At 33.2% G+C, this 20,866-nt stretch overlaps 2 protein-coding genes across 2 annotated transcripts; both read left to right on the forward strand.

The window, feature by feature from the left end:
* The first annotated feature begins 3,113 nt into the window (after positions 1–3,113).
* On the forward strand, positions 3,114–4,970 carry LOC109181052. Its single transcript, XM_019330810.1, has 2 exons — positions 3,114–4,221; positions 4,724–4,970. Exon 1 carries the CDS (start codon positions 3,545–3,547, stop codon positions 4,187–4,189), a length of 645 nt encoding a protein of 214 aa, XP_019186355.1. The 5' UTR covers positions 3,114–3,544; the 3' UTR covers positions 4,190–4,221; positions 4,724–4,970.
* Positions 4,971–16,816: 11,846 nt separating this feature from the next.
* Positions 16,817–20,508, forward strand: LOC109181349 (WD repeat-containing protein 44). The gene is made up of 8 exons (XM_019331099.1): positions 16,817–17,889; positions 18,022–18,595; positions 18,705–18,795; positions 18,960–19,117; positions 19,215–19,266; positions 19,342–19,421; positions 19,513–19,606; positions 19,701–20,508. The coding sequence occupies exons 1-8, from the start codon at positions 16,880–16,882 to the stop codon at positions 20,357–20,359; spliced, it is 2,718 nt and encodes a 905-aa protein (XP_019186644.1). The 5' UTR covers positions 16,817–16,879; the 3' UTR covers positions 20,360–20,508.
* Positions 20,509–20,866: the final 358 nt, after the last annotated feature.

Below are 20,866 nucleotides of genomic sequence, written 5' to 3' on the forward strand. Positions count from 1 at the left end.
ACACACAAATAAAAGGAGGACTTTTTATCCACTCCATGCGATTGGCATTAACAATTGACTCTCTAGCTAACAAATAAATGCACAGTACTATTAGCGGATCGCTTTACAAACGAGATAAATACATTATAAAAATGATTAATCATATCTTTTAAATCAAGAAGTATAAGATCAAAGAAAGAGTTGTAGCCTATTGATTAAAGCCCTTGAACAACTTGAAGAGCATCTGTTTCAATAATAACACAGTTAAGATTACGGTCCTTATTTCTAAATAACTAACTTCTAAAAATTCAAAACATTTGTGAATATACATGCAAACATTACTTCTATTCAAATCCAATTTACTTCAACATATTCGTGTGGCATATGTATATAAATAGTTATGATAGAGTCTAAATATATAGCGCGTGATACTCAATAAAATTATATAATTTTATTATTTTTAATGGTATGAAAAATACATATCTACTCGTCACAAGACAAGAATGTGTGTGTGATGCTGGTTTGTGGGTATGTAGTAAAGGATTTTTGTGTTGTTACCATCTATCATATCTAAAAAGAAAATAGAAATCAACTTTAAAAAAATAACCACTTTCTAATTACTTGGTAGGATCAAATTACTGCATTCTTTTTCATTTTCTATAAGGCACTAGGAGGAGCAAAACAACACTAAAGTAACATCTAATAGTTCTATAATGTACAAACTTTTTATTTGTAGATCATTTTCACCCTCATTCTATTACCTAAATACCAACTAAACTGTCTATTGTGATCATTTTTAGCTCATTTTCAAAATAAGAAATATCACTAAAACTGTTAATATAAAACAGATAAGCTCAACCCATACGATGAGTTGACCCATAATTGGCCAACAAGAAATGAGACGAGACAGACCGAGATGGGTCACCCCACTTTTTTATATGGGTTGACAAAATTGTAACCCAACCCACCTAGTAGCGGCTGCGCTGGTGGGTTGAAAGCACATTTTGATTATATAAATCTATACTACTAATAAAAACAAAATCCTATTTTAACAACTTCCCGCCAAAATTACTTCCCAAGCTATATTACTATATAAAATCTAATAATTATTATGGTAAATAAAAGCTCAATAAATGTGACAAGTTTTATATACATATTTTTTTTTACTTAAGGTATAATAGTATAATTGCACAATATTAGTATATTTATCTAATAATTATTATTGTAATTAAAGAATTAATTGCACAGATATTAGTATAATTGACTAATAATTATTATGATAATTAAACTAATAATTAGCATAATAATATTATAATTATAATTAAACATGGGTTGTTGGATTTTTTTAGTATAATTGCACAATATTAGTATAATCACTACTTATCACCTAATAATTATTATGGTAATTAAGAAATTAATTGCACATGTATTAGTATAATTGACTAATAATTATATTAATTAAGTTAATAATTACACAGATAATTAATATAATTACAATTAAACATGGTCTTTAGATTTTTTTCTAATAATTACAATTAATTCATTCAAATATGAAGATGATGGAAAAATAAATGCGATATGATGGAAAGGAATATACTTAAGATATAAAAATATAATTGCACATATATTAGTATAATTGCCTAATAATAATTGTCTAATAATTATTGTGGCAATTAAGCTAAACATGGGTTGTTGTATTAATTTTTATAATAATTATAATTAAATTATTTTTTCCTTTTTTCCATATTTATTTTTGTAATAATATAATTACATAAATAAATCATATTTCATATTGATTTTTTAAGATAATTGCAGACAAATGAGACATATATTATTATTAATAATTAATTGAGTGATACTTTTGCATTAATCTGATAATCAAATAAATACACACTTCCAAATATTAGAATTATTTATAATTTCATCTTTAATTTTATTATTATCTAAATATATAATAAAAAAATGTATGCATGCATTGCACGGGTAATTGGGCAATTATTTTGCTTGAATTCAAGCAAGGATAACATTAGAAAACATAATGGATCCAATCCATTTCATCAAACTGCACTATATAATATTTGTTGTTATAATTTATATTTGTATATTGATGCTGACCCAAGACAAGAGGAAAATGACTAATCAGAATGTGGTGGTTTCTTATCCGAAATCCGTCGTCACCGGCATAAGGGTGGCGGTGCCGAAGCCATTTCATTTCCGCATGCGGTACCAAAACTGCTGCCCGCCTGAGCGGGGAATTTTATTTTCATTCCCCGCCCCTGCAGGATCAATGCATTGTTCGAATCCATGAGGGATTCCTTGCCAACCCGAAGATCCTCCAAGTTTGACGATGCTAACAAGTCTTGGATTGTGAGTCTGATTTCGAAATTCATATATACTCCCTAGCTTCCTCACCTTGCAATTTAATTAGTAGACCTTAAGGATTAAGTTTTATTATTTTTTGGATGGAACAGTTGAGTCATCCGTATGCTATAAGCATGTTTGATGATATAGTGAATTCCCTGAAAGGGAAGAAGATCGCCATGTTTCTTGATTATGATGGCACTCTTTTCCCATTGTGGAAGACCCTGACAAAGTTTCATGGGCCCCAAGGTTGGTTCAACAATAGAATTGTTATTTACCATTTCATCTTTAATTTTGGAACGATGACATTATTTTAGGAAGACTAAAAAGGAAAGTAAGACAGGTAAAATGGGACGGGAGAGTATAATAAAAACTTATCCGTACATCGTACGCGTATTGCACAGGTAATTGTGTAATATTCGTTGTTATAATTTATATTTGTATATCCATCTAAATATTTTAAAAATATTATAACAAATTCATTCCGTGCAACGCACGGGTGAAAATACTAGTTGAATTAAAAAAAACAAAATGAAACATGACTAAAATGTGAGAACATTTTTTGGCAAAAATAGCGAAGGCAAAAGTATTGTAAAATTTTCTAACATACACACACGTTATATGTGCATATACTTTAGCAAGAATATTAGGTGATAGATCCATACAGACATAAAAAGTAAGGTCAGCAAGTTAAAACTAACCGCTATATATTATTATTATTATTGTTAGGGATAAAGGTGATAGATTAGGAAGAATGAATAAAAAAAGAAAATGATTATATACGTGAAAAACACACATCATATATTGTCGTATTGAAGCTGGATCATATCAGTAGGATTTCTATTCCATTGGGACGAAGCTAAGATATATGGAAGAGAGAAGGATATAATCTCCATCAGAGTTAGTGTGCATCGGATCCTTCGCCTCTATGTTGAAACCTTCAACCTTCTCCAACTGCCCCCTTTCTCTCTCTTCACCTCTCTTTCTCTCTCTCTCTCTCTCTCTTCAAAAGCAGTAGCTCAGAGAAGCTGCACTTCCAAATTATATTCCAGAAAATGAAACCTCACTCCCAGAACCCATAAAGATATGTGAGTGCTTGCTGCGATATATATAATTCTCTCTCTCTCTCTCTCTCTCTCTCTTGCTGCAATCCAAACACGTTCTGAGCTGTCTTTTGTTCTGTTTCGCGTTTGCGTAAACCTTGATGTACTCGAAACTGGATCACGTATTGGGTATTATGTCAGAGCGTCAGGATTTCCACCCCAAGAAAGATCAAGAAAAGGAGATCCAATCCGAAATCCAGATCCGACCCGCTTCCCACGATCCAAAAGGGTGCCCCACCGTCGCACCAAGTCGTCATCTTTCCCAGCTCCAAGAATTACACGTCGCCGGCGCCGGCGGCGATGGTGGTGAAGACGACGACAACGACAACCGGAAAGATCAGAAAGAAGTGATCGAACCCGGTATTTCGACCCGACCCACGTCGCAAGACCCAGAAGGGTGCCCGGATGTTCCTCCGACAAGCTCGCATCATCTTTCGGAGCTCCGAGGTTTTCGAGAACTTCGAGGAGAGGAGGAGGGTGAGAAAGAGCAGCAGCTCGGAAAGTCCGAGGTAGCAGAAGACGACGATGGGTTCAGAACTCCAGATTCTTTGGAACACAGAATCCCAGTGATCACAGCGTGCCCGCCAGCACCCAAGAAAACCCGGCCCAAGATTTCACCGGCAAAGAGAAGTCGAACAACCGCCGAGCTGCTCGACCTGTCGGACGAGGTTGAATCGCTGTGTTCTCCGTCGAACACCAAGATAAAGAAGTTCAAGAAAGAAGAAGACGACGGTTCAGAATTATGAATGAAAATTCTTTACCAGTATATTTCTATGTGGTAAGACATTAAAATTTCTGTATAAATGAATTTATTTTTCTTATACCAATGTTAATTAGTAAGTATATTCTACTGCCATGAACAAATACATATAGATCTTTAATTTTCTTTAATTTAAAAATAATAATAATATTATTACTAATATTATTATTATTATTATTATTATTTATTATATATTATTATATATTATTGTTGCTGCAATTATTTATTTTGGAAAATCTAGATCTTAAATTGTAGATTTTGTAAAGCAAAAGTGGAGAAGTAAAGATCAAGAAACTAGAAAAGAAATGGACCAATCTTCTTTTGTAATCAAGGTGTTATGTTGTTCAAAAAAGTAGAGAAAACATAGTCTACAGAAATTAAAACCTTTTTTTTTTGGTTTTTTTTTGGGTATCTTTTTTAAGATTTTGTTGTATAAATATGATAATTCATTGCAATTAGCATGCTGGGATTTTTCTTAATTAGTGCTGAGTATTCTTAAATCTTAATCATCATGGTACAGATTTGGAGGTGTGTTTTAATGTTAAACTAAGTATGTTTCCCAAGGTGGCAAACATCCTTCATGATGGATTCTCCCCACTGGCTGACACAAGTTAAATGTTTATGGGAATTACAGCCCTAAATGATACTTTCTATGGTACAGGAAATACCAACTAGCTAGGCTGTTACTTACTATGCAATATTAAATTTACAATGTTTAAATTTTTTTTTTAATCATCTGTAAATTTGATAACACTACACAAAGTTTTCTTGTTCAATTTAGGGTTTAAAATAATAATACTTATTATTATTATTATTATTATTATTATTATTATTATTATTTTTTGAGTAGTATTACTGACTCTGTTATAATGTAGTATCTGTTCATAACTATTTTCTCAACCTACTGAAACACAAAGAGTAGTTAATATCGCCCCCATTGGAGAACGAACTCATGACCTCCCATTTGGGAGAGTCATTTGGTGCTTATTATTATTTAGTTGTTTTTCAATAGGATTTCAAAAAAGAATGAGAGTTTTTTTTTTTTTTTTTAATTCGTTTATGATTTGAATCCCATTTCAAGGTGACACGGAAAAAAAAAAATAATAATATGCTATCTACTACATATGACTGTATTAGTATATATGGATTAAAAAAAGTATGATAGCATATATACATATATGGTAGTGGTATAAATATATTTTGTATTTGATAAAAATATTTTTAATGTTATTTTGAAATTATAATTTGAAAAAATGTATAGTACGTACCATTATATTCAATACAGTAAAAAATTCCTATATTGGTGTCAGTTTGTTTGGGTATACCAACTCTGACTTCGAAATCATGTGTTATGAATGCATTTTGTCGGACAAAAGTGTTCTGTTCGCGAAAAGAGAGATAAAGAAAACCCTCATTATAAATTTAAACATTTTTTAAACTAAACGAGAAAAAATCATGACTATTATCTTATAACTAACACCCGCTCATATATATAATAAATCTTATGGGATGGATTTCATCAAAAAATTGTTAGTAAAAATATAATTAAATTAATTTATGACTTGTAGAATAATCATGTTTAATCAATTCAGTCACTATTTCGTGACTAAACAGAAAACATATACTGATGAAACATCTGCATCCCATGTTAAACCATGTCATGCATGCATGTGCATTTACAATGGAAGCCGTTTCGTTGCTTTCATGCATTTATAGCACCTATAATTATATTGCTCCATATATGTCCGATTCCGATGACATGTTTTGTATGTAAACCAAGAAGATGGACAAAATATATTTGTTTCTTTTTGGTATATCATACGAATTTTATTTTGGGGTGTTCGGTAACTAGCTGTTAGCTGATTGAGTTAGTAGGTTTGACTAGTTGATAGCATTAACTGATTGTAGAAAGGTGTTTGGTAAATTAGACGTTAGCTGACAGCTGATTACATGCAAAATGATTCTCAAAAAACTGTTCGAAAAAGCTACTTTGAGCAGCTTTTTGAATAAGTATTACAAAAAATTAATTAATTAAATACTTATATTGACGGTTTAACCAAATCAAAGATAACTATGTTATCAAACAGGGTCTTTATAATTATTTTTTAAAAAAAGTGTTAGAGAAGAAGGAATCTTAATTATATATTTTTGAATGCTACTGACTCTATTACAATATTTTTTTGGAATGGAAGGAAAATTCTGTCTTGTGATTCTAGCAGACAAAGGACCACACGGAAGTAAACTAGCCTAAATTATCCATAGTTATTGGCCGGCTAAAATCAAGAAGGCCAATAAATCATTCTTTCTAGATGTTGAACTTAAAAATGTGATTACTAAGTAAACAATATAACCAACTTGATTGGAATTACTCAAATTGTATTTAAGATATTATATATTGCTTAGAGGAAGAAAGAGGAAAAGATATGATCGACGGTTTTTTAGGGATGTGTGTAGGTTGTTAGTTTTAAGTTTCAACAGATAGTGATGGCTATAATCTGTATCAAAGTCAAACTGTTTTTTTTTTAAAAAAAATAAAATAAAAATTATTCTGAAATTGGAATTGAAACTAGAAAGTAAAAATGGGTGATGATATGATGATGGTTTAGTGGAATCCAATGAAACTTTGCTTAGACTTTTGCTATCTTAAATTTGTTTCATCATTTGTTGTTAGTTACATATATGTCATGCCACAAAAGGAATCCTCAATTTCAGCCATCCATTACTGCCTGCCCAAACTCTGATGATTATTCATAATTAAACCCTTTTTATCTAAGTTGGAAATTCATAATTCAAAATTACATTTGTTTTTTTTTTCCTTTAAAAAAAATAAAATTTTACAAGGAAGTGTTCTTATCTAAACCATTTATTTATATATATATACTCAAATAAAATCATGAACAATACGTGCATATATATATATATATATATATATATATATATATATATATATATATATATATATATATATATATATATATATATATCTTATGAATTAATGCTCTAAGCATGAGGTGTTAAGTCGTGAGCAACTAACATTGAAACTGTGTGCATACACATTAATTACTAATTTCATGTTTTGTAAATTGTTAACGTGGCTTCTAGATTAACACACACAATGGTCTTAGAAGAGTTGAAATTGAGAATAACACTTTATATATTCATCATTCTTAAAATTAAAAATTAAGGGATAATGATGTCCTTGACCTTCAAGTTAATTCATTTTCATCTTCTTTAATTTGAGCTATTAGAGCTAATAAAGTTAGATCCCTCACGAAAACTAAAATATATTGGTGTATTTATATTATTTGTTGAAATAAATGGTTCATATTATTTAATTTCAGTATTCTTTTTAAAATTATTTTTGTTACTTTACCATATATTATATCATTTAATTTTTTAAAATATCGTTATATTCTATCAGTGTAAACTAGCTAACTTTAGTAATAGAATATTCTGTTAACTATTTATTATTCTCAACTTACTCATTGATTTTAATAAGAAAGCTCTTAGGTTCGAACTCTATCCCAATCAAAATTGACATAATTATTAAACATATACTAGGAATATGTTAGATTGTATTTAAAAATACAATATAAAATTTAACATGACATTTTGTTAATTAATTAGAATCACACATTGGGTACTGATGAAACGGTAACCTAATTTACAACATATATTCAACACATATGAGAAACTATGTCTATCATCATTGTCTTTTTGGGGAAGGAGGATTTGGTTTTGTTTTTGAAGGTGCATTGCGCCAATGCACTAAAATTGCAATGAAGCACACTAGGGCCGGGACTAAATTAAATCAGGAATTAATTCATGGTGGAAGTGACAACAAGAGGAAGCATGGATCACGCCAATTAATAGGTTTTGTGTTGCAAAAATTAATCTTGAGTACTATCCATTGAGGGTGTTTCCCTCTAAAACTGTTATTGCAGTGGTTAATTTTATGAAAAATTATGTCACAGATCATAGTTATGCATTTTTGAAATATTTACTTTTCTGAAAAATTTGATAATCTTGCATTGATATACGTCAGGATATTGAATGATACTTTGATAAATTCTGAAACACTAATTTAAAAATACACATTGGACATTACTCATGGTTGCAGTAGGCGCTAGTCGGGTGCCTGGGCAGCGCCTAGCACCTAGGCGGAATCTAGACAGGCACCAAAAAAATAATTGCAGACTTGCAGTTTGACAATATTAATGAGGCTATTTTCAACATTCAATCAAATAACACATCCAAATAAATGAAATAATGATAATTCATAAGTAATAACATCAAAACAATATTAAAAATTAAAAATACTCAAATACTTCAATCATCCAAAGATTCAAAGTATCAAATTAGTCTACGGACGTCTGGACCAGACGACATCGGACAAAATCGGATGAAATCGACCGACTAGGCCGATTTCGCCGCCTAGGCGCCCGACCAATTTTTGGGCGACTAATAGTGAAAGCGGAATGGCCTAGGGACGCCTAAAGTCTAAGCCAATTTTTACAACAGTGGACATTAGACTATTCACGCAATATGCATGTGGTAACTAGTTTTATTATACGTTAGTGAAATTAACCAATTCACGACGCCGAATAAATTTTAGGAGGTAAAGAAAGCATTATATTTTGCATTTTAAAATTAGTTTATAATCAAATATAGATAGTTTCTGAGTCAGATTGCGGTGAATGATTTTACATTCCGCCTATCTTTCTTGTCGACAGTCTTGCTTCTGATTTAATGAATTAAACCTTTTATCTAAAAAAAAAAAAAAAGTTTATAATCAAATATAGATAGTTTAAGAAAGCATATTAATTAGTCACGTAACATCAACGTTCAGGTGGATGAGAAGTCATAGAAAAGTCAAGGATATATGCACCACCCGTGGGCATGATTTGACTATATATACGAGGGTTTACTAGCTACCCTTTAATTTCCAAGGTTTAGGTTTAGGTACAACAAATGAGATGAAGATTGAGTTCGTGCATGCAGCCACGCATTAATAATTTCAACATGTAGCAAAGGAATCCAAGATAAGACGCTTCAATTCGTGTTAAGTACATTATTTTTCCTAATAAAATGAATTGAATCCCCACACCCCCTACCGGTAACTTAATTGGACTATAGAGGCTAGATCTTTATTTAGGCTCCTCACTTTGAAAGGTTGCTTTCACACACTGTCGCTGATAAAATTCGATCCCTGATCATTATTCTCAAACTTCACCCCTATAACCAGAGTTGTCCATGCGGGCATTAAGTACATTATTGTTCACATTCAAAAGTGCATCTTTGGAATTAATTAAGATATATACGATATCAACATTGTTTAGGTGATGATCCGCTTGCTAATTAATTAGTCAACTCCAAATAATTATGGATTGTGAGTTCACGCTCGATCGGAGATATGTTAGTTGAAGACTTGTTTTGCAATTAATCCTACTGCATATATAGTGCCATGCAAATTATCATTATTGTTAGGTAGATTATAGCGTGTTTAGGTAACAACATTGTCAAATGTAAAAGGATTATATTACAATATACTTCTATACATCACCCTAACTTCACCACAAAAGCGATAGCAGTATTAATATAAAATCATATTATTGTCCTCTAGATGGCTCACTTTTTGAGTTTTCGAACTCTTTTCGGCACTAGTTAGCTTTTTTTTTTTTTTTTTTTTTTTTCTTCTTCTCCCTTTGGACGACTTCACTCCAAACCATATATATCAAGTACCATGTAGCCCTTTCCTAGGTCACTCCCTCCATTAGGTCGGTAACATACGAGCAAACAACGTAACTCTGGACCTTATCAAGCGTCAACATACTCCACTGTGGGCAACTAATTTCACTGCTGGAAATTTTGGAATTTCCGACAACCTAAAAGTGATCTTAAATCAAATTGAAAGCAAAAAGTGGTCGAAAATAGCAACAAAAATTTTTCTGGATACCAAAAGTAGTCGGAACAAGACTTTCGACTTGATTTAAGATCACTTTCAAGTGGTCGGAAATTCCATAATTTTCAGCAGTGTTTTTACGCGACTTTTCTCGATTCCCTTTGGATCATATCAAGCATTGGATAACCCTTTATTTCTTGCCATGCATCAACTTCTCAATGAGAGTACCAAATTATATTGTACTCAAGGCAAAACTCTAAGTCCACTATGAAAAACTAACTCATGAGTGAAGGTTTAATTATGGCTTTAACCTAAGTACTATTCCACAATTTCTCGTTGAGGCAATATAGAATCTATCAACTTCATATGTGATTATATACGTTCTATTGTTATAAAGTTTAATTTAGCTTAACATTGTACGATTTAAACTAGTATTATATATTTCAATATTGTATTATTATTAATCCGGCCAAAAAATTTGTAACAATGTTGTCATGGGTGTAGTTTGCATCTTATAAAGAGTAAATTAATTTATATTTTGCATAGCTATACTTTCTCTCCCTATGTCCCTCTAGTAATTTAATGCAAGAAGTACAACTTTACAAGACATATGATGATATTATATAATTGTTTTTTGTAATTCAGTTTTAAACAAATAGCGATTTTATTAATAATACATTATATCATGTTTAGTTTGATTTTGGGTAACGAGAACTCGAGAAGATGTGCAAACTTGTGTCTTTAAACAAATTCAGTCATAATATATACAAGTCAAATTAAAGTGAATAGGTTGAGTCCAATATAATAAATTTCTAAGTTGAACTCATATATATATATATATATATATATATATATATATATATATATATATATATAGGGAAAATTGCACTTTTCTCCCCTAAATTATATACTTATAGCACTTTTTTCCCCTCAATTATTTATGTAAGCACATTAGTCCCCTCAATTATTTTAAAAGTGGTGATTTTTCCCCTGATATATTAAATTGACATTTCTACCCTTAAAGTAAATATTTTATTTATTTTACTTCTCCAACAAATTATTGTGTATATGTAGCAATGACCACGGTTCGGTTCGAATTGAACCGGACACTAAAGCAATCGAATTAAAAGTTTTCCGTTATGATTTAGATTTAGAATCCAATATTTAGATTTCAATTTATTAAATTTATGAACCAAAAAAACTGGATCATGAACCGTGAACCGGCGATTCCGGATCCGTTCGCGATTTTGAACCGTCTTTATTTTAAAATTTTATTTTATTTTTTATTTTAAAATAGTCTAAATTCAACAATAAATGTATTTTATTTTTTCAGTTCGAAACATGAACCGGCCATTCCGATTTGCGATTTTAATAAACTCTAAATATCGCGTTTTGATTCTAAATTGTAATTGGAATATTTTGGTTTGGTTGCTATAGTATCTGTTTGGTTTGAACCAAATTATAGTAATAATTTGTTAGAGAAGAAAAATAAATGAAATATTTATTTTAAATATTTATTTTAAGGGTAAATATGTCCATTTAACATTTTAGGGGGAAAAGAGCCACTTAAATAATTTAGGGGGGAAAAGTGCTATAAGTATATAACTCAAGGGGAAAAAGTGTCATTTTCCCTATATATATATATATAAAATTTTCTAATGTGAATGTATAGCACTTAATTTGAGTATTGTTCAACGTTATGAATTGTAAAACAAGCTACAAAACTATATATGGCAACGCTACACTAATAGTTAATTTAATTGAACGACACTAAAAAGGATTTAACCGTGAATGTTTTTGACAACGTAACATTGAACTTGTAACTTTTTGATATATATAGAAATCATGTACTCATTCAGTCAAGTACACTTTTCAGAGTCTCAATATTCATTATTACTTTATGGGAAAGTAATACTATACCTAATACACAATCTTAGTCTTCACCTACTATATATCATATGATTAAACTAGTCGTAACACCTACATACATAATTCCTTCCATTGATCGTCGTCATATTATATATATTATCGAGTTCCATATACTAATCCAATAGCGTCATTAGACGTGTACATACTTCCAATTCAGACATCATCATATTCAGAAACAAATTGAAAACATACAAGAATTAAAAGTATATATCTAATAAAGAATTGTATTATATACGACTAGGTTTGTACCATATATTAGCCGGCATAATCACTTTATATACAACGTAATTCTGGTACTGATGTCGGCAAAAGGGCAGAACAGTTCATTGATCAAATATTTAACCTGGTCCATGACAGTTGCAATTTGGAAGTTTGATTCATTAAAGTTGTACACCAATTTGTGAGTTGTAAATTTTTATGGATGTGACATGGGAGTTTGTTGAACGTGGTTTTATGATAAAATATATCACTAATATTGAGGATTTGAGCGACGTTAATTAGATTAGTTAGAACGACGATAGTATAGTTTAAAAAATCGCTAGGCGTTCGAGGGGCGTTTAGCGCCTAGGGTGCCTAGGCGGGAATTAATCGGTGCCTAGATGCCCGTGTATTGTTTATTTTATTTTTTATTTCTTAAAAATATGTTTAAAATTTTTAAATTTTTTAATACTTGATAATTATAAAGTATTTAATACTAAAATATTAAATATTAACCTAAAAATATTTAAAATTTGAACAATTTAGTGTTATTTTGTTCAAAACAATGTCGTTTTGAGTTAAATAACCATTTTAAGAAAATGAACAATAGCTAGTCGGCCGACTAGGCAACCTAGTTGGTGCCAAGGAGGCCTAGGCGGCTCTTAGGCGACCTAGTCGGCCGCCTAGCCGGTTAGCCTCCTAGACCACTGATTATGGTGATATGCTAGGCGGACGACCAACGCCTAGACGCCGATTAATTGGTGCCTGGGAGGAATTTTTGCAACACTGGACGATAGTAAGTTTGAAGTGATTGGGTTGCTCCAATTAGTTGCTAGCTTCTAATGTACATTTACATTCCCAATTGAAATTTTTACAATTGGAGTGGCAATTTGGTCCAATTACTTCAACTATAGTTCAATCAAAGAGGTGTTTTTTTTTTTTCCTTCAAAAAAAAAGAGGTGTTTTTTTTTTCTTTTTTTTTTATTCTGAGTATTGTACATCTCTCATATAATCACATTTGGTCATTAACTATTTTTTTTTTCTATATTTGGTGCATGACCATCAAGTTCTTTCTACATTTGATTATTTTGATCAATTTCTCAACCAACTTTAACTTGAATCTTCTAAATGACAACCATGTAATTTTTTTTATATTTAAGCAGTATATGTAGACGACAAAGTGTAATACAGTAATTTTGGAATTAGCGTTGGTGAAAAGCGAACAAGGTTGATGCAAAAATTTGTCAAAATGATCAATCGTGACAGGAATTTAATAATCATATACTAAAATTAAAAAAAAAATGATAGTCAACGATGAAATGTAAAAGGGTCAAAGTACCTATGAAGTCCCTGTACTATAGTGTTTTGTTCAATTTAGTCCTTGTACTTTTATTCTGTTAAATTTAGTCCCTCTATTTTAAAATAAACAAATGACCCAAAAAAAAAACTTCTTCATCTGAAAAATCTTCTAAAATAATTGTAACGATCCATCCATTTAATACTAATACATGCATGGTGCATACGGATGCAAAAACGACGTCGCTTTAATAAAACGCGCGTCTCCTTTTAAAAAAAAATCAGGTTCGATTCCCAGCAACAACATATAAACTAAAATTCCATAATTGATGAACTATAATTCCATAATCTATGAACTAAAAATTCCAGAATGAATGAACTAAAATTCCATAATCTATAAACTAAAATTTCGGAATCGATGAACTACAATTCCATAATCGATGAACTATAATTCCATAATCAATGAACTATATTTCCATAATCTATGAACTAAAATTCCAGAATGAATGAACAATATAATGTTGTTGCTGGGAATCGAACCTGAATTTTTTTTAAAAGGAAGATGCGCATTTTTTTAATAAAACGACGTCGTTTTGGCATCCGTATGCACCATGCAGGTGCTGCACCATGCAGGTGCATACGGATGCACAGCATAACGATTGCTAATACACTATCGCCAATGTGGATTTGGGCCTGAATATCCATTGATCTTAACAATGACAGAACTCAGAAGGGACTTCGATCATCGAAACATTTCTGACTTTGGGCCTTGGCCTGTTCGTCTTTTTTTTTTTTTTTTTTTTTTTTTTTAAATTTTTAATCTAAACTAGTTTTTTCCTGCGCATTGTGCGAATGCGATAATGGCTAATATTTATTTTTAAATAAGTATTTCAAATTATATCAATGCAAGATTATATAGGAGATGTTCATGTATAAGTAATTGAATGTTGAATTTGTTTATTTAAATTGGCTTGGTAATTCAAAGTATATGAAATGCAAGATAATATAAGAGAGATTGATTATAATTGTCATTGAAATAAATGTTTGCAACTTTGTAATAACGCTAGTCTAAATACTTATTATAAGAATGATAGTCTAAATAAATACTCCGTACTACTTTTGGTTTGAATTTCATTAAGTATGATCTTCTTAATTCTCTTTTGGGTAGCATTGCCATTGACATCATCTTCATTACTTGTCCTCTTATTTTGTTGGTAGTGTTTTATTTGTAATTGGGTTACTGGTGATAGCATAGAGGGCAACATCATGCAATGAAATTATGGTGTAGGAAGCTGTGGATTTGCCTTGTTATGTATATGATTGAGATCTTGGTTGTACTATATATGAACTCTTGATATTGCAAGCGCATATTGATATTTAACAATGGTATGATAGTTTTTTTCCCTACATGTTTCATGTATTGTGAGATGTGTGCCGTAGATTCTCATGTGAAAGTATTGAACAAAATATTAATATTAATATTAATTTTATATGTAGAAGGTTCATTAGTAGTATCTCTTGTTCTATTTTTAAAATTTCTTTATTTTCTGAATTTGCAAGGGCATTGTTGTAGTCTCAGCATCTTTTTCAATTCGTCAAATGTGTCACAATGTTTTATTGCCTTACATTGACATTTTTAATAATAAGTTTTAAATGTAGCTACGTAAGATAATGATCTAATTACCATTTACGTTTTATTATCAGCATAAAAGCATATCGGTCATTTGGTCAATAAGTTGGAATGAGTCTTCAATCTATAATCACTTTCAATCATATGTCAAAAATATTTTTTTAAAAAAAATGTTATGAAATAGTTTGCTCGCATAAATAAATGTTAATATGAAAAGGTGATATATATATATATATATATATATATATATATATATATATATATATATATATATATATATAGGCTCTGTTTGGCAAACCTAGCTGAAAAGCTATAAGCTGCTGAAAGCTAAAAAGCTATAAGCTCGGAGCTAAAAACTGAAGAGCTGTTAAGCTAGCTGTTATGGTTGAAAGTGTTTGGTAAAAATAGTTTTTTGATAAGCTGATAAATATAAAAAGACTAAAAATGACATCTTCATAAAATTTAAATTGGGTTTGTTTACATATTAAAATTTAACATTTTGTTTTTTAAAAAAATTAACATTTTGAAATAAAACTATTAGCATAATCATGATCTAAGCATCTCATAATGAAGTAGCAATATTGTTACAAATCTCATAATAATAATAATAATAATAATAATAATAATAATAATAATAATAATAATAATAATAATAATAATAATAATTGCTGTGAAAGTTGCGGATAAAGGAGAAGAGAAAAAAGTTTTAATTGGGAAGGGTAAATTATGTCATTTCTTTAAAATAATAAGGATAAAGATGGAAAAAAAGTTAGGAAGCTAGGAGCTTATTTTGAATCGCTACCTAAAGTAGCGTTCCAAAATAAGCTCTTATTTTAAGCTACGAGCTTATTTTGAAAACATTACCAAACAGAGCTTATAGCTTATTAGGAGCTTAAAATAAGCTATAAGCTCCTAAATAAGCTATGCCAAACAGAGCCACAATAGTAATAATAATTCACAAATCAATGTCTCTTGTTTGACCTATAATGCACATGAGCCAAACTACACTAAATAAATCCAACCAATTAGCCACCACTAAAAATGTGTTTGTTAAATTTAATGATTAATTAATTATTTAATACAAAATGGTATAAATAAAAAATAACTAAGGTATCCCCAATAATTTATAAATTTAAAATGCATTGTTAATATTAACATAATTTGTTAGCAGTAGACTAAAATTACCAGTTTATACATAATTAAAGGAAAAATTTTATCTGTGATAATAATTCATGCATGCATAATTAATGGGCTAAAATTATTATTTTTCTTTATAATTTTATTATTACTTTTGTTTTTATTGGTTGGAGTATGGGTAGGAACTAGGAATAATGTTAGTAGTGGTCTAGTGGACATCATATATTCATATATACTCCGTATTACTTATGCACGATCTCTCCCAAGTCTCCTCCATCACATGAGATCAACCAATTCAATAATAAGCAAACATAGACGTGAGGAGAGCAAATTAAAGGAGCCTTCCATTCACAATGCTGCATTCTTTTTTTCTTTTCCAACCAAACTTCATAGAACGCAACGGTCCCTTTCCTTAATTTCCTCGCTTCCATTTGTCTCTCCCCTGTCGTTTCTCTCTCATCTGCAACAATTCACTAATCGAGAAAAAAAAAAAAAGTTGGCAACTTTTTTCATGCAATTTCGTCTCCATCAGCATTCTCTGATTCTTCTAGGCACTGGGATTCTTCCGTCGGCAATGTGCTACAATGGACCGGCGGAGGACGTTGACGATGAACTGGGAGCATGTCGGAGATGACGACGACGATTTCTTCGACCCCAGAGAACGGTTCTCCTCCGCCGTCCCGGGTGACATTGAGTCCTCGGGATCGGAGGATGATTACGAGGATACCCGCATGTCGTTTAGCACCGCCGTCTGCGCATCCGCCCCCCGCCCCTTCCCCTCCCTCTCCCTCAGCAACTCCGCCCGCGCCTCCGAGGCGCCGCCTCCGCCCGCCTCCGCCAGACCTCGCTCCGCCTCCGAGGATTACGACATGTGGATGGCCGAGCCAGGCGACGTCAAAGAGCGCCGCCGCCGCCTCCTCCAAGGCATGGGATTGTTGAGCAACAAGAGCCTCCAAAAGATCGCCAGTGCCAAGAAATTCGCCAGGGTGATTACCAAAAAAACCGAATCACCGGCTCCCAAACACCCTCTTATCCCAAAATCTGAAATACCCCGCCAGCCTTATCCCCGGCAGCAAGATTCCACGCAACAACATACCCCGCCGCCGACGCCGCCGCCGGCGGCGTCGGCGGAGCCTCATTCACCTTCACCCCCGCCCGCTCTAGTCCGTTCCAGATCCGCCGGAGATATTGGATCCTTATCCGTAGATTCCAACAAGAGGAAAGAAGAGCTAATTGGCCCCATTCCCAAACAACACCTCAGAAGAACATTATCGTGTCTGGCAACACTAAACACAGACATCGGGCCGACAAAACTCCCGATCCTCAAAACACCACAGATGAATGATAATAATAATAATAAGGTGAGGAAAAGATCGACGGCGAGCAGTGCGATATTGTCCGATGGCGGCGTCGACCCAAGCTTCGTAACAAAGAATCTCAACACTGAAGACAATGATCTTGCCCTGCAGACAGGGAAGGAAGAATCCATGGATGAATTCGACAGATTCTCCCCGGTTGATAAGGAAGTTATGCGCAGATCAAACGATTCAACCGCCAATTTTTACGACAGAAAACAGAATTCATATCTCACCAGGTAATCTCAACTTAGATTCAAACCCATGACCTTTGGTCTGACTCTGATACCAAATTGAAGCATGTACTCCATCTCAACTAAAAATCTAAGCTGATAGTTGGTTAGTACATTAATGGTTTAGCATATATGCAGGAGTATGAGGTACAGCAAGAGAAGAGGCGTGGCAATCCTGAAGAACATAAAGGGAGTGGCGCATTCGATGAGCGGAAAGAATACAGAAAAAGACAGAGATCCCAGTTTAGCAGGAGAGCCCTGCAAACCCAACAAGAACTCCTCCCAGTGGATTAAAGTCCGGCAGCACGGAAAACCAATCAAAGAATTCACAGGGCTACACTTGTGCCAAGAAATCCAGGCGCACGAGGGGTCAATCTGGAGCGTCAAATTCAGCCCGGACACCCATTACCTGGCAACTGCGGGGGAGGATAAAGTTATCCATATTTGGGAAGTCCAAGAATGCGACGTCATGGCAGGGGGGAGACCGTACGATGATCTAAGTTCGCCTGTTCATCCAATGGTTGGGGGGAAATCGGAATCGGGAGAAGAGAAAAAGAAAAAGCTTAGGGCTTTTACTAGGAAGAAGGGTAATAATTCTGCCCCGGATTATGTCATAGTCCCAGAAACTGTGTTTGCTCTTTCTGAGAAACCGGTTTGCACTCTCGAAGGCCATCAGGATGTTGTCATGGACCTGTCCTGGTCCCGAGCTCAGGTTAGTCAGACCCCGGGCCAGGACACATTTATATTTATATATTATATTATATTATATTGACAACAACTTCAGAATAATAGTTGCATTTCACATTTATGCATTATGGCAGCTGTTGCTTTCTTCTTCAATGGACAAGACGGTTCGATTATGGGATGTCGAAACCCAGAATTGTTTGAAAATGTTTGCACACAATGACTATGGTAAGGACCCAAATTTCACTTTTACCTGTATCAAATTGGTCAGACTGTTAACTTGGTAGTTACAATGTTAAAACTTACAAGCTCGACTCCTAAACAAAGGCGGGCTATTGACTTTCTTGATTTAAGTTGATCAGTATCTGACAAGTAGTTTTGTGGTGTTGCAGTAACATGCATACAGTTCAATCCGGTAGACGACGACTGCTTCATCAGTGGCTCATTGGATTCGAAGGTTCGGATTTGGAACATAACGGATAGGAAAGTGGTGGACTGGAAAGATGAGAAAGAGATGGTTACTGCCACTTGCTACACTCCTGATGGAAAGGTAGTCTGTCTCGATTATTAAACATTGGAATAAGTGTCAAATACGTCACTGAACTTAAAAAATGAGCGATTGATATTCTTTGTTTTTACTATGTAAGGGTGCTATGATAGGCTCACACAGAGGTGGCTGTCGGTATTATAGTACTACAGGTATGTAATGTAATAATGTCATCAGATTCCACACATCATTTGGGTTATCTGTCTCTAACTTTTACTGTGTCTTAGATTACAAACTGGAACAACAGGATCAGTTTGATACCCAGAACAAGAAAAAGTCCCAAATCACAAAGGTCACAGGTTTAGAGGTATCTATTATTTGTGTCTGGGTGGATAAACAATCTTTAATTTGTCCCTCCCTCTTACATCTATCTTAAACTGAGCCTTCTTGTGTCACAGTATTCCCCATGGAACCCCTCAGAAGTGCTCATTTCCACTGCAGATTCGCGCCTTCGGATCCACGATGGATTGGGTTTCACTCATAAATTCAAAGGTGTTCTCTAAAACCAACACTTTTTTAATCGTGACAAAAGAAATTCGTAATCACTATCTCAGAAAACTTAACAGTAAATCTGTTATTGCAACAGGTTTCCGTAACCTAAACAGCCAAATTTCGGCTTCGTTTAGCCCAGATGGGAAGTATGTGATAAGTGCAAGTGAAGATTCCGAAGTGTATGTGTGGAAGAAAGAAGAGCTTCCTTTCAAAAAAAAGAAAGAAGAGCCCAAAACTGCGAGTGGAAAAGGCAGAAGGGTGATCATCAACAGCTATGAACATTTCCCTTGCAAAGACGTCTCAGTTGCAATCCCATGGCCAGGCAGCATTACAACCGAGCCACCGGTTGTCGAACTACACACGAAAAGACGCTTCCTCCCGCCCCAAAACCCCCCCGTTGGCTCTCCCATCAAGGCCAGTGGGTCTCCCACCAGGAAGCTTCTGCCCCCTCTGCCAAAGAAAAAGGGCACGGGGGGTGAGGGGGACCACGAGAGTGAAGTCGTGGATCATTCTGCAAACTCAGAAACGGATGACCCATCTAAGAACGACGATCATCACCACTCGCACTCGCCTTCTATTAGCAGCTCCCCGTCGCGGTCCTGGTCCTCCATATTGGATGGTGTGATCAACCATGGTGGGAGTACCATTCAGGCCACGGCGTGGGGGTTGGTAATTGTGACGGCAAGCTTAGGTGGTGAGATCAGGGTGTATCAGAATTTTGGACTGCCTCTTAAAGTCAGACGCCTTAAATAACAAACATATATACACATACTTCATGACGAAAGATACTCACAATCACTACTTAAAAATGTAGACGGAGTAAACTCTATTATGTAATAGTTATTAAACTACATAGAAGTGTAAACCACATTGGTACCTCATAGTTATTCGAACATATTTGATCTGAAACCCATTTAATAATTTTTTTTAAAAATACATATATACATAACTTGGTCTAATACATATCAAGTACGGAGTACTTCCCATTTAGTCAATCCTAATTATGAGGATTAATTCGAACATTAAATAAACTAAAGTTACATGTAGCATCCACACCAACCTTATCAGTTCAATCAATAAGACGCGTGATTTTTTTATTTTTTATTTTTAGGAAAAATGACACTTTTTCCCCCTGAGTTATATACCTATAGCACTTTTCCTCCCTCAATTATTGAAGTGGTTGTTTTTCCCCCTGAAATGTTAAATGGACATATTTACTCTTAAAATAAATATTTAAAATAAATATTTTATTTATTTTTA

The sequence above is a fragment of the Ipomoea nil genome, unplaced genomic scaffold (assembly GCF_001879475.1).
Source record: "Ipomoea nil cultivar Tokyo-kokei standard unplaced genomic scaffold, Asagao_1.1 scaffold1043, whole genome shotgun sequence".
In the NCBI taxonomy this organism is placed as follows: Eukaryota; Viridiplantae; Streptophyta; class Magnoliopsida; order Solanales; family Convolvulaceae; genus Ipomoea; species Ipomoea nil.

What these genes read in the sequence shown, in the direction of transcription:
- LOC109181052 (XM_019330810.1), top strand. Translation starts at nt 3,545, where the DNA reads ATGTACTCGAAACTGGATCACGTATTGGGTATTATGTCAGAGCGTCAG.
- LOC109181349 (XM_019331099.1), top strand. Translation starts at nt 16,880, where the DNA reads ATGGACCGGCGGAGGACGTTGACGATGAACTGGGAGCATGTCGGAGAT. An exon ending in CAGAATTCATATCTCACCAG is followed by an intron (nt 17,890 to 18,021) that starts GTAATCTCAACT and finishes GCATATATGCAG; the next exon opens with GAGTATGAGGTACAGCAAGA. An exon ending in TTTCACTCATAAATTCAAAG is followed by an intron (nt 19,607 to 19,700) that starts GTGTTCTCTAAA and finishes TTATTGCAACAG; the next exon opens with GTTTCCGTAACCTAAACAGC.